General features: G+C 37.4%; 1 protein-coding gene across 2 annotated transcripts in view; it reads right to left on the bottom strand.

Moving 5' to 3' along the window:
• MMS22L (MMS22 like, DNA repair protein) overlaps positions 1-14,088 on the bottom strand; it is a 99,369-nt gene that overhangs the window by 11,882 nt on the left and 73,399 nt on the right. For both annotated transcript variants that reach the window (XM_085306949.1, XM_085306950.1), the window contains exons 17-20: positions 12,292-12,434; positions 11,360-11,502; positions 11,046-11,205; positions 8,646-8,815 (exon numbers count right to left, since the gene is read on the bottom strand). In XM_085306949.1, coding sequence (XP_085163075.1) covers positions 8,646-8,815; positions 11,046-11,205; positions 11,360-11,502; positions 12,292-12,434 — 616 coding nt within the window. The remainder of the gene's footprint in view (positions 1-8,645; positions 8,816-11,045; positions 11,206-11,359; positions 11,503-12,291; positions 12,435-14,088) is intronic.

Below are 14,088 nucleotides of genomic sequence, written 5' to 3'. Positions count from 1 at the left end.
CCCTTCCTTCAATGACTGAAGGAAAGAAGAATGATTCACTAAAACCTGAAAAAAGCCTGGTTACCTCCTATCACAATGGTCACAGTAAGCAGTACAAATACAAGTCCCTTCAGAATTCAGTTTTCATAATAGTTTTACTCAGCAAGAATAATGAGGTAAAACAAGTGGACAAGCATAGAGTTCATTAGAGAGGAACTTCACAAGTACTTCAAACTTCAGTTAGTATTGCAATCCATATGTTTGCCAGAGTCTAACTTTGGTAGAAAGAATTCCTGACGAAACACTGATGGTAAGGTAAGCTGAGGTCTCTTAAAATATGAATGAATAGTTCAGGACTCTAAGGCATGAAACGTAGAAACAGCGAACTCATGAAAGCTCTTGCTCTTCCAGAAGCTCCTTCCAGGGGCTCCTTCCCAGAAAGATTCTGTCTTTACTTGCCCATGTATATGTGACAGAAGAATTCTTCCAGGAAAAAAGCAGGTTGAGGCCACAGCTAAGAATCTTCTTGGCATTTTCTTGAAATAGACAGTTCCCACTTTTGGTTCCATAGTAAATAAATATAGAAAAATGAGATTTAAGTAATAAAGTGCTGTAAGTAATAAAAATCCGCCTGAAGACTTCCTGTAGGAAGCCCTCCTGAACATCAGCATCTTTGGTTAAGGTAGAAGTTCACATGCCTCTAGAGCTCCTTAGAAATTTTGTTAATTTCCAATGATAAAAGACACAATTACTGAAACAAAACATAGGCTGTAATAAGCAATTCACGTCCTCTCAGCCATTTACTTACATAAGCAAAATTGCACTAAAAGGTAGTTGCTACTATATCACAATTCTTAAAAACACTGTATAGCAAATACAAGACTCAGARAGACTGTTATAGATGACGTTATTTAGTTTGTAAGCTTCAGCACTTGGTGTTTCTAATGAGATGTTACAGGAGGTATAAAGGAGCCACTTGAGCTTTCTGTAGCACTGTTCTTAAAAAAAGAGAAAATATTCCATAATTCTATAATCAAAGCTGAACCTCTCAAGTCTCTAGATTGTTTCAACAAAAGTAACAACTGTGAAAAAGTGTATTTATCTGATCCSAGGGACACAAAAAACACTGTAACTTTACAGAGGACACCTGCTCACAACATTCAGTTCACCTGAGAGGTAGGAACAACATCAGACAAAGAATATATAAAGAATATAATGCCTGTGAAGAAGCAATGATGATAATTACTGAAATAAGATAACTTTTCAAATTGAGAAGTAGCAAATGCTACAGAATATAYAAGAACAAAAGTAAGAAACCAGTTACTATGAAATACTTGAGAGTTACTTTTCTTAAGAAATGATCTTAAAGTTGATAAGTGGAAGAAAAAGCACAGAATATTAAAATTTAGATCTGAAGGAATACTGCCTGATTTTTGCAACTCTTCCAATAGTTTCATTTGATAGATCAACAACTTAAGCACAATCTTTCATAGAAGCATTTTCATTTTTGAGTTTAAGTAAATTGATATTTTTGGGGTGTGGGATGGAGAGGAGGGCAAGTAGTCTTAAAAAGAAGGAAAGGATTGAATTAAAAAACATCATCCTGAGAAGAATGTTACTGAAAAATACCTTGCTGATTAATGAAAAATAAGATCTGAGGTTATTATTATTCTTTTTCTTTGATTATCTAATGAAGATAYAGAGTCCTCTTGAAATCCAGTACAGAAAATTGTTAACTATAGATGCATTTAGAAACACTGAAAAACCTTTTGTTCTGTAATCTTTTGTTCTTTAGAAAGGATTCTAGTTTCTTTTTTGATGGGTCAGGCTGAGATGCTGCCTCTTAAAAGAGGCACGATTTTTTAAAACCACATAGCAATATCAAGATCTCTCTTTATTATGAACCTGCTTCAGATTAGAAGTTACAGGTTTAGCACCAAAGGCTTCCAAGACACAAATCATCTTCTCTAACTGAATTCAGAGGAAAAAAAAATAACCTTCCATTTTGTAGGGAAAGAACCACCCACCAAAATAAAACACCTTCGCTTGTCTATAGTAGGATATCCACAGATCAGTGCTCATACATGTAGGGCATGTCTACAGCATCAAAGCTGTTTAGGGAAGAATTCATCAGACCTTTAGATCCTGATGTTTCTACTGCTCCCTAAACTTTCTAGAAATGAGATTTTTTTTTTTTTTTTCAAAAAAAGCCCTCTGGCTTTAGCTTAATACTGGGCTCTTTATTTTTGAGTCCCTCCTTCAGAATCCTTTGTCAATCCAGTCTTCAAAAGCGCAAGGAAGAGGACCCAGGGAAYTACAGGCCAGTCAGCYTCACCTCCATCCCTGGAAAGGTGATGGAGCACTTAGTGCTGGAGGCCATCTCAAAGCACATCAAGGACAAGAAGGTAATCARGAATAGTCAGTGTGGAATCACAAGGGGAAAATCCTGYTTAACCAACCTGATAGCCTTCTATGATGGAATGACTGGCTGAGTAGGTGAAAGGAGAGCAGCAGATACTGTCTTCCTTGACTTCAGCAAGGCTTTTGACACTGTCTCCCATAACATTCTCATAGGCAAGCTGATAAGTATGGGTTAGGTCAGCAGATGGTGAAGTGGACTGAAAGCTGGCTGAATGGCAGAGCTCAGAGGGTTGTGATTAGTGGCGCAAAGTCTAGTTGGAGGCGAGTGTCCCCCAGGGTCAATACAGGTCCACTCCTTTTCAATTGATTCATCAATGACCTGGATTAAGGGACAGAGTGAACCCTCAGGAAACTTGCTAARGATACAAAATCGGTAAAAGTGGCTGATACATCTGCGGGCTGTGCTGCCACAAAGACACAGCTAGACAGGCTGCAGAGATGGCTGGAGAGAAACCTCATGAAGTTCAACACAAGCAAGTGCAGAGTCCAGCACCTAGGGAGGAATAACTCTAGGCACCAGGAAAGGTTGAGGGTTGACCTGTCGGAAAGTAGCTCTGCAAAGAAGGACCTGGGAGTGCTGGTAGATGACAAACTGACCATGAGCCAGCAATGTGCCCCTGTGGCCAAGATGACCAATGGTATCCTGGGGTGCATTAGGAAGAGTGTCATTGGCAGGTCGAGGGAGGTGATCCTGCAGCCCTGCTAAGCCTTGGTGGGGCCACATTTGGAGTACTGTGTCCAGTTCTGAGCTCCTAAGTGTAAAAGAGATATGGAGCTACTAGATTGAGTCCAGCAGAGGGCTACTAAGATGATTCAGGGCCTGAAGTATCTCTCATATRAGGAGGGGCTGAAAGAGCTGGGACTCTTCAGYCTGGAGAAGACAAGACTAAGAGGGAATCTTATCAATGTATGTAAGTATTTGAAAGGATGGAAAGAGTATGGGGCCAGGCTCTCCTCAGTGGTGCCCAGTGACAGGACAAGAGGCAACATATAMAAACTGAAAAGCAGCCAGTTCTGTCTGAATACAAGGAAAAACTTCTTTACTGTCAGGGTGACTGATTCTGGAACAGGTTGCCCAGAGAGGTTGTGAACTCCTTGGAGATATTCAAAACCCACCCRGACATGATCCTGTGCAACATGCTTTAGGTGACCCTGCTTGAGCAAGGAGGCTGGACTAGATGATCTCCAGAGGTCCTTCTAACCTCAGCTGTTCTGTGATTTTGTGATTCTTTTTTCTTACGAAGTGTAGAGAGCAACAGACCTCCACAAGGTCTGACAATGCCATATGCCAAGTGGCAAAAAGGATAAAGTACCAGCATTACATGTAACTGTGAACTTCCGAGTAAAATGGAAAATATGCTAGGCRGTACTGACCAACGATGTGACAACAAGGAAGTCACATAGTACTTCTTTTAAATCCTATCAGTAATTAACAGAGATGAAGGAAGCTACTGTTCATGTGACAGAGGGAAAAAATAATGCATGATATTGGACTTCCGTTTTGGACCAGAGGTTTGCAGTCAATCACATAAGACCCCTAAGACAATCTCTATAGATGTAAAACAGATGGACATTAGAGAGTTGATAGAGCGGCGCTCTTTTCTTTGGCATGTTCTTTGGTCATCTTCTGAGGAAAAATAGGGAAGAAAAAGAAAAAGAAATTTTAAGAGGACTAGAAGGGGCATGACAACATCTGGTCCTCATTTTAGCAGAAAGACAACTGATTCCTGTGTGTGCTCACTGCAGGAACCTTTTATGGCCAGAGCTGCCTCTTTCTTCTGATTTATTCATATATCAGTAAATCACCTCTGGAGAGTGAAGAACCGATTAGTATGGATTACTGGAACTATTCACTGCAGAAATGCCAAGCTACCTAATGATGACTTATAACATCAGTCCTGCTGTTGGAATAAATCTGCTGTTCACCAATTAATGTTGTACAATTCCTATTAAACACATACTGTAATTCACAAAATGTATTAATAAGCTTGCTCAAATATCGGACCACAGATGTGACTCACAAGAGGGCTTTTAAGGTCTGATCTCTGACAAATGCTGAGCCTGCACAACCCCATTAAAGTCACTGGAAAATGTATGTGCCAAGCACTGCTTAGAATCAAGTTCTTTCAGTGCTGTCCTGTATTTAGACAGATATCAGTCATCTTCTGTTTTTGGACAGGTCTAACACTCATAAATCAAGCAGGGTGTCTTATCTTTTCCACCATTATGCACATTATGCTTATTCCATGCACCTACCCTGTATTCTGCAAGACATATTTAAACTACATATTCTCTGAAATCAGTTCTGTACAATGCCTCAGTTCTTTCCCACATACACTAGGATTCCTCCAAATCATTCTCTAAGAAATCCATCAACGAGTAACCTAAATTGTTCTGAAAATCCCTGTAGTAGGTTTAAATAATCTACTAATACAAAAATCATTTCAATTTTTCACAACAGCAGAACACCTAATATCAGATTTTACATGCCTTTATCTCAAAATTAAAAACAGTTGTATAAAACTTTAAAATGWCTTCATTCACATTCTTTATGCTTTACCTTCTAATGTCTGTCACTCAAACAACTCTGAAGACAATTATGATATTACATCCAAACAAAATCTTTCCTGGGTAATCAACTATTATCAAAACAGATGGTGCACTGTAAAAGGAATAACATCTATATAGCAACCWCTAGACAAGAAAAAAATAACAATTTAAACGTTATAAAGCAATGCTAGAGCTAAGCTAGACAATGCTAGAAACAATCTTGTCAAGGCTGCATCAATGAGTGAATTTGAAGGGAACTTCTAGACAAGTTCAAAGGAGACAGATCAGTTACCCCAAAAATATCAAAATGCATAAGCCTATAGCTCCCATTTATGTATACAATCAATGCAGATAAAACAAAATACAGCCAGTCTAAACTGAAAAGAAAGAAATGCAATGTCTAGCCTTAATACTGTTCTTAAACAGTGAATTCAGTTATTATTTTTGCCTGTGTAAAATTATCTAATGCTTGTGAATGTCACCTATTAAAAATAAACCTATAGGTTTTGGACGGGGTAGGGGGCTGGGTGGATGTGGGAGGAATACAGTCATCAATTCTGMTGAATTATGAAGATGATAATAAACSAATCATAGCTATGCTAYAAGGAGAGAAGAAGGAGCTTCATAGGTTGTCCAAAAAGGATAACAAATGCCTTTACAGGGTGAAGAAAAAAGGCAACGCTCTCTCTGCTCGCTTTGATTTTAAGCAAGTTGGTTGGCCAATTGCATTACCATTACATAAGAATGTGCCAGTTTGGGGAATCTTTTTCTACACAATTTAGTAATTTTGTAGGACTTTATGAAATTGTTGCATCAATGAATGTGTATAAGTAATTACTTGCTATTAAGACTGGTTTCAAATCCTTCTCAAATTAGAAGCAATAGAGGAAAAACTCACGAAAAAGGTTCAAAGAAGCCACATTGACTGTTGAAAACTTAGGGAAGTGGGAAATTTTGTGCATGTGCAAACTACTATGTTTTCTGAGATCTGTGGAGTATTTTTGGAGAAAGGAGCCCATGTTGAAGGAGCTGAAGAGGGACAACCAGGACAAGAAAGAGAATACTGAGATRGAGGCTGGGACTTTTCAGAAGACTGAATACCCCACAGCTCGGTTTCCAAATTGCTGTTTTGTATTTTCATGTAATCTCCAAAGCATTAAGTTGTAAATTAGAGTATTAACAAGGACAGATATATGGGCCAATGCTTGTTTGACACTAGGGTAAAGTAGAGATCCGGCACTAAAACACTGCTGTTCCACCTTGATGAACGGGCACCAAAGAGCCACCTGCCTAGGACAGAGTCTGACCATGTAGTTCACCAGCAGCTTAAATTAATCAAGGCAAGATTATTCCTAGAAGACTCAGTTTATCCATCTTCCCCACCATGGCTACATCCTTTTCCTCTCACATTCACTGTTATATTCCTTTTCTGATCTGTCTGATTGTTGTTGTTAGGGTTAGTTTTCAGTTGAATCAGCCCACAGATTTGAGTCATCCCATGTTCACAAAATCATTAAATCACTAAACCACACATAAGGGTGAACGGGAGGGAATTTAGTGCCCTTTCACTGGCAGCTGACAAATCCACTGGCTTAAGCTAACTGTGAAATAACCTGAGAAGTCAAAGATAATGTCGAGAACCCATTCAATCTCAAATGAGTTCAGAAGCAAGAACTATCCCACAAGAATATATATATATWTTTTTAACTCTCTCTGTCTTTAAGAGATACATGGAGCTACYGGAGCGAGTCCAGTGCAGGGCTACAAAGATGATCAGAGGGCTGGAGCATCTGCCCTCTGAGGAAYGGCTGYGAGAGCTGGGCCTCTTCAGCCTGGGGAAGAGAAGACTGAGGGGGGATCTKATCAATGTGTACAAGTACCTGAAGGGAGGGTGTCAAGGGGACGGGGACAAACTCTTTTCAGTTGTCCCMTGTGACAGGACAAGAGGCAATGGGCAGAAAYTGAAGCACAGGAAGTTCYGCCTGACCRYGAGGGGGAATTTCTTCCCTGTGAGAGTGACGGAGCMCTGGCACAGGTTGCCCRGAGMGGTTGTGGAGTCTCCTTCTYTGGAGATCTTCAAGGCCCGCCTGGATGCAGCCCTGTCTGACATGCTSTAGGTGACCCTGCTGAGCGAGGAGGTTGGACTAGATGATCTCCAGAGGTCCCTTCCAACCTTACTGATTCTATGATTCTATAACTAAATATTTTCACTTTTGAGTTGAGGGAAGGGAATTCTGAATGAATGAAGCCATGTGAGCCCTTTAAAAATTCTAGAATTTTCTAGAGTAAAAACCAGTTAAAGTGTAAAAGTTCTATACTGAAATATGAAAAAATCTTCTGCTTTTTCTCCTCTCCCCCAAACTATTTCCCTCCAAAACTGTCTGTCAAACTAAAGAATACGTTGGATTTTCTGGAAGCAGCATTTTTTCTAAACCAAACTATTTCCTTAATAAAATCACATAGTTCAGCTTGAAAGCACATGGATTAAATAGCAGATTCCTGAAGGGTCCCACAGTGGGATCAAAAAGTCAAAGGCAGACAAAGAAAACAGGTAGCAAGGGTCCACAACACTTGGATTTCAAAACTAACTTGAGTGTCTTCATCTTAAAACTACACCCAGATGTGTAGACAACAGAGAAACAACATAATATGCTCTCTGGCTAAAATCCTAAATTAGCAAACAGACAATCACACTCTGTGGTAATATCAGTGTCCAGATGGTCTTAGATGTAGATAGCTTTTGAAAATACCTACAGATCAACAAAGAAGCAAGTCATATTCTGCACATCATTATATAACCATACTCATTTCCATATCACATGCCATCAGTCATAATGCAACTTTTGAAAGAAGGAATAAATCCAAGAGATGTTTACAGTGTCACTATTTCCCTGCTTCACAACTGATACTTTTAAGGATTGTATTAAGATTGCAATCAAAATGAAGGCTACAAGGGAAGGGAAAAAGGCAAACACAAGAGACCTAAGGATTTACAAGGAATAATATGGAATAATATGTCATTTTATTTATTTTAAAAATATATCCTTTTCTCCTATTCACCATAGGATTTCACCCCTTCTACATCATCATCAAAGCCTTGCAGAGTTTCAAGAGTAATATATAAGCTGAAGGAAGAACAGGAGGAATAATGGACAAGAAGGCTTTAGTCATGTAAGCATAAACAGCAGGAAAAAAAAATTGATTCAGCAAAACATATCCTCAAACTATTAAGATAGAACAGTGTCATGATATGCAGAGAGTTGTTTTTGTTACTAAGAGCAACAAAAACTACAGAAAATAGCGCATCTTTAATTATCCAGTGTTAGGAAAGCCAAGGATGATATCAAACATATCCGTTTGCTCTGTCTTCTCAGCAAGTGTCTTCCTATCAATTCTGATTATTTGATCCACTATTTCAGAAATCTCTCACATCAGAGACCAGCGTAAGCAGCCAGTTAGCTAAAAGCTTCTCTAGGAACAGTGATCAGACCAGCAACTCTAGAGTATATCACAGTACAGCAGCACAGAGTGAGAAGGAAGCCAGTGAGACGGCATTTTTCCTTCCACTTCCACTTCTCTTGCTGCTTCTGTAAATTCTGTCAAGGCATATTTTGAACAGGAGGAAAAAACTGTCTGCTATATGAACGCTTTCCTGAAGTTAAATTTTCTGCTGATAATACAATTCAGCTATTTACCTGCAGATAAAGAGGGAGGCTTTCTTCAATGGCAGACAGCAAAGCCACAGGCAGCTCTTTGTCTTGTTGGAGTACAGAGTGTGGCAGCAGCAAGCAGTCTATGATGCGGAAGAGGAGCTGCTGTGCTTTGGAAGTAGCCAGTAGTGGTGCCCAGAACTTTACAAGACATCCTGTTGGAAAAGAATCAAGAAATCCCAAAGTAATTTACAGTTTGAGAAAAAAACGAAACAACCCCTCCCTCACTAAACAGGCAATTTGTTAGTTAGATAAGCCAAGAGTAACAATAGCAACTAGAATGCTCATTCCCATCTACTCTTTCCGTGATACTTGCCTAGAAAAAGCTCAGTGAAGAAGATTTAAAGTCCATTTACAGTTCAGCAAAATGAGAGCCCCAAATTGTTTTAACATATTAAAAGTTTTTATGCAAGTGAAGTTGCTTTAGGAAAAGTACAGTAAAGCCATTAAGAAAGAATGGTTTCTCACATCTTTGCAGGAAAATTAACTAGCAGTGGAACATAAAACTATTGCATACAGCACATGTGCACTTAAAAACATTTACCTTTCTGTGTGCATTAATCATRTTTTACAGAAAGACATTGCCTTTGCCTTCCATTCACATTTGTCTAACAATTCTATAGCATCATCAGCAACTACTGACACAGAGATTCAATATTAGAAARATCTTAAGTTTCTTTTAAACTCTATTTAAATGTTTTAATTTAGCAAAATAAAAAGAATGAGGCATAGCCAACCCCATAGAAATAGCATCCTCTCTCCAGATCTTTGCGGGCTCTCAGTCCACAAACTGCAAGTCTTAGAGAACATCTTACTTCTTTTCAGCACATTAATGTATTGCTTACACAACTTCAGCCAGTTTTAAAATCTTATTTTTGAGTTTCCAAAAACTGTAAAAAGGAGTTCATGTGTAAATACCCTGACTTACAGAAACCTCCTTAGTACATGTAAGATGCACCTTTTCTTGAGAAAGYAACTGCATACTCAGGAGTTTTAATACTCAAAACATAGATGAAATAATATAAGGTGTCTAATTAAATAGATTCCTATGTAGTAATTTTCACAAACATGCTTGAGTTCATTAGAAGCAAGAAAAAGTTTGCTGGGTGGAAAATACAGGAATATCTCAAGAAATTATGTTTAAGACTTAGTAAATAATGAAAGAGCAAAAATAGCCTGTTACTAGATATTATCGAAAGTCATCCCATCTCTAAAAACAATGAAAACTAACAATCTTGTGGAGTGAAAGAAAACACAATGATCAATCATACAGAAAGAGAACGAACACTTAACAATATTTTTATTAATGTTGTCCAAGCGCCTTGTTCTGAAAGAAACATGCTTATTCGGACTGAAAGTACTCCATGTGACATATGAGCCAGCAGAAGACACAATCTGGTATGTACAGTGTCTGTAGATGGGAAGTTTTTATATTTGTTAAGTATCTTACTTTGCCCCCATCATTTTACAATATCATAGAACGTTGAAAAGTGATTGAAATATCCTCAATTATCTTCTTGTAAAGCTTTTTTTCCCCCCTTAACTAAAAAGAAAGGACAATTTCTTGTACATAATAGGAGGACTGAAGATTAATCATTTCCTACTGCAAAGGACAGAAAGGAAATCAATCTAAAACTACTTTGCAAAGCTCCAACATGTGGATATGTGAAACCATTTCTGTTGACATTTATCTTGTATAGCAAAATATACAGATCTTGCAATAGAAAAGTAAAACATTTTACAAAATTCAAATTCCAGTACACTTGATGCAACTTCTGTGTTGTGGTCACACTGCTCACTGAACTCCTCACAGTCCTGTTGTACACTGTGTTTACATGCAAACCATTASCTCTGTCTTAAAGATACATAAGGTTTTACCTATTATTTAAAGATAGGTGGGTCAGATTCGTTCCTAACACACACGATGATTATTTTTGCATCCTATTACTGGTTCTAYACTGTAATGAAAGGATACTAGAATTGGAGCTTTAATAAAGCACAGAGGGCATGTAAGAGGAGTGCATATTACATTTCTAATTTGCATTTGTCCACTATCACAACTCCAGTAAACATAATGTTAGCACGTCATAATACTGCTTCATGGAGCTGTCATTGTTTTTGTTTTTTTTACGTAACTGTTTTCAGCCATGAAAGACACAAAAGCCTCCTACTTTTGAATAAAAGCAAAATTTTGCTGGGGTCATTTCAAAAACCACAAAGAGGTTTTATAGCATCTGTATAAATGCAGTGGAATAAAATTAAGTATGTAACTATAACGTCTTAGTGACTACACTTTTCAAAATCATTTAAATGGACAACACATAAAACAAAAGAACAAAAAAAATCACATGCATTTTAAAAGAAAAGAGGTTGTGAAGTAATTACCTATGATCCAGTAAGTAAGCTGCAGACCTTCTGGAGGTCCTTTAACCTTCAGATAAGGTTTCACATACTTTAATACATCACCTAAATATTCTAGAGTCTTTGCTACCATGGCAGATTTTTCAGGAAGTGTTTGAAGGCTACTGTAAGTTCTACCAACAGCCTGAGAAAACAAAGACATTGAAATAAATATTGGATTAAACTTATTAACTCTCATGAGACTTAGGCAAGTAATTTCTTCTTGAACACAAAACCAAAATATTATATGTAATTCTTTCTCTTAAATTATCCTATGAACTAACACAAAGACACAGTACCTTAATAAACTGGACAAGGGCATTTTTAGGGTCTTGCTTAAAAACTGACTCCTCCATATGAGCCTTTGAGAGAATGTTTTCTACTTCTTTGAGTTTAAAAACCAGTCTTGTCATTTCAATCAGCTGCTCCATATAGACCTTCCCTGATTGTTATAAGAAAACACAATAGTAAATGCAGTATACAGGTATGTTTGTCTATTGCATTTCTATTTACCCTTTTTTYCCCCACAAAATTATAAAGCAATATTATATTATTTTAAAATAATATCCAAAAYAGAAGTATTCAGCAACTGACAGCATCTTTCTAGAAAAAGAATATGTGAATCTAATACAGACTTAAAAGAACCAAGAATATTAGGGATGGATAACCAAGTCTTTCATTTTACTGATGGTTTTCTTAGAAATCTACAAAATGTGCATAAAAAATAGTTGCCAGAAGATGTGTTCTGCAGATAATTAGAACTGTAGTGTTTTGCAGAAAGAAGTGAAGAAGTATTGCTCACTGCATAATGAAAAAGAAGCTAAGGAAAGCAAAATATCCAATATAAAATAGGAAAGAATTGTTTACAATTGGATTTTTTTTTCCTTTTAGGGCATTCACAGCATGATTTCTGACTATTTACTTCAGATTTTCACTTTTTTTCAGAGCAGTTTCTCCACAGGGGAAAAATAGCTTGTCTCCTTGGGAGCAAGTTTTTGTTCTTTGCTTCCAAGGAAACAAGCTCTTTTATCTTTGTTTGTGATAAATTTGTCATATGCAGAACAGGCAAACCATCAATAAATAGCACAAGCAGCGTAAAGAAACACATTTTGTAATTCGGTAAAAGTAAAGGAATACAAACAAAAATACATTTTGTAATTAGCTGAAAATGTTTGCCAGTTTTGCAATATAGAATTGTTACTGCAAACATTAGGGAAATGTGAACACTTACCAACTGTTCGCTCAGCATCTGTCTTGGCCAGCGTACCAGTCGGTTGATCTATGAACATTTGCAAAATGCATCGAAACCAAGAACGAACTGTCAAAGCTTCATAGGATGTATAGCCCATACTAGAAAAAGCTTCATACACTGCACTGCATAGGTAGAAGGGGAATAAAGTGTAAAGTTATCTAATATAAATATGTGATAAGGTGGCAAAAGGTCTCATTTGGCTCTAGACATAGAAACACTACATATAAACAACTGGAAATAAAACAACAGAGAAGGTAAATTGCCACACTTTTTGTATACTCTACAGATTCTGCTCACAGTATACCAATGCCCAAATATAGAGAACATGATGAATTCTGTAATGATGCCCACTGTAATTTAAAACATATTTACAAATATGTGCATATGTTCTCTCTAGGTAAAACAGAGAGGAAAGAGTTTACACAATGAGGAATTTCTTATTCTAACAAAAGATAATCTGATAGTATTATCTAAACTGCTGATATACAACATTGAGAACATTTTATCGGAATCAACCTGGAACTTGATATTGAAACTACTTAAACTACCCCAGCCTTTCATTTAGAGGTAGCTCAGGTATCCCTATACTACTCCAAAGTATACTTAGTCCCAACCCTGCATAAAAAATGGAGAAGAGAAGGTCTGCTTCAATAAAGATGTGTGTGATCAGAAAAGAGTCATATTAGAAACAGATCAAAAAACAAAACATAAAAAGGCAACTTGCAAAAGCAACTTGGAAAGGCCATAGAAGACAGTTATACTTGCTATATACTTACAAATGTATACATGTTTACACATGTATATGTATGTGTGTATGTATACACACATACCAGGATACACGCACACACACAGGGCACACTTGCTGTGTATACTTTCAAACRCTGCTACTGTTCAACCAGCCAGGTGTCAGGCTGGAATCGATGGCGCCATCAACACTCACTGCACAATCACTCTTCTCTGCTGTTTAATATTCCCAAAGTTTTATTTGCCTTATCACTGTGACTACCTACTGCAGTCACTTTTTCCCAAGCACATCAGCCTTGTCTCATTAACTCTGCAGAAACTCCTGGCTAATAGACAACAGGTCTGTTTTGCACTGTCTTTGCAATTCCTATCGGATGAACGCTATATGTGCTTCAGGTCAGTGAAATTTCTTGAAAATAGTTATACTGTTTTATTTGAGAGATTTCTTCCCTGGTCAGTCCTAGGTGCTTTGACTTTAATGAAAAATGCTTGTGCTCTTTTCTTGATATATGTACATATAAATCTACTTATTTCCTACCGAATTTTTACTCATGCTTGCAAGAGAGAGTCAACATGGGTCCAGATGACTAAACTGGATTCTATTTCTCAGTGAACAACATTCATAAAGGTTTTTCTTTAAATTTCATTTTCAGTTAGTTAAAACAAATGACATTTGTACATTTTGTCTGAACATCCATGCTGAAGTGCTACTGACAAAATAAATAAGGAGACAAAATGCAGCTAAACAAAGCATAAAAATGAAAATTAAATTCCAGTACCAAACACAAAAAATGGGATGTCTGTGGATTTAACACTATTTGCAGTAATGCATAAATAACAACAAAATCCAACCCTTACCTAAGCTTGATGTGTGCAGCTAGTTTACTTGGTCCCATAAGCTTACAAGAACACTTTCTGCTGTAGTCTCATTCCTGTTTCTCTTGCTTGCTGGTAGGTAGGCCACTTAGGTATTGCCCTAGAGCTGGATAGGAATATGTTCCCAACTCTTCAGAAAAGAATGAACATTAACTA

This window comes from Rhea americana, unplaced genomic scaffold, assembly GCF_003343005.1.
Source record: "Rhea americana isolate MKP2758 unplaced genomic scaffold, rheAme1 scaffold_25, whole genome shotgun sequence".
Lineage (NCBI taxonomy): Eukaryota > Metazoa > Chordata > Aves > Rheiformes > Rheidae > Rhea > Rhea americana.
The sequence above is the reverse complement of the archived record's forward strand: the minus strand, read 5'-3'. Positions and strand labels throughout refer to the sequence as shown.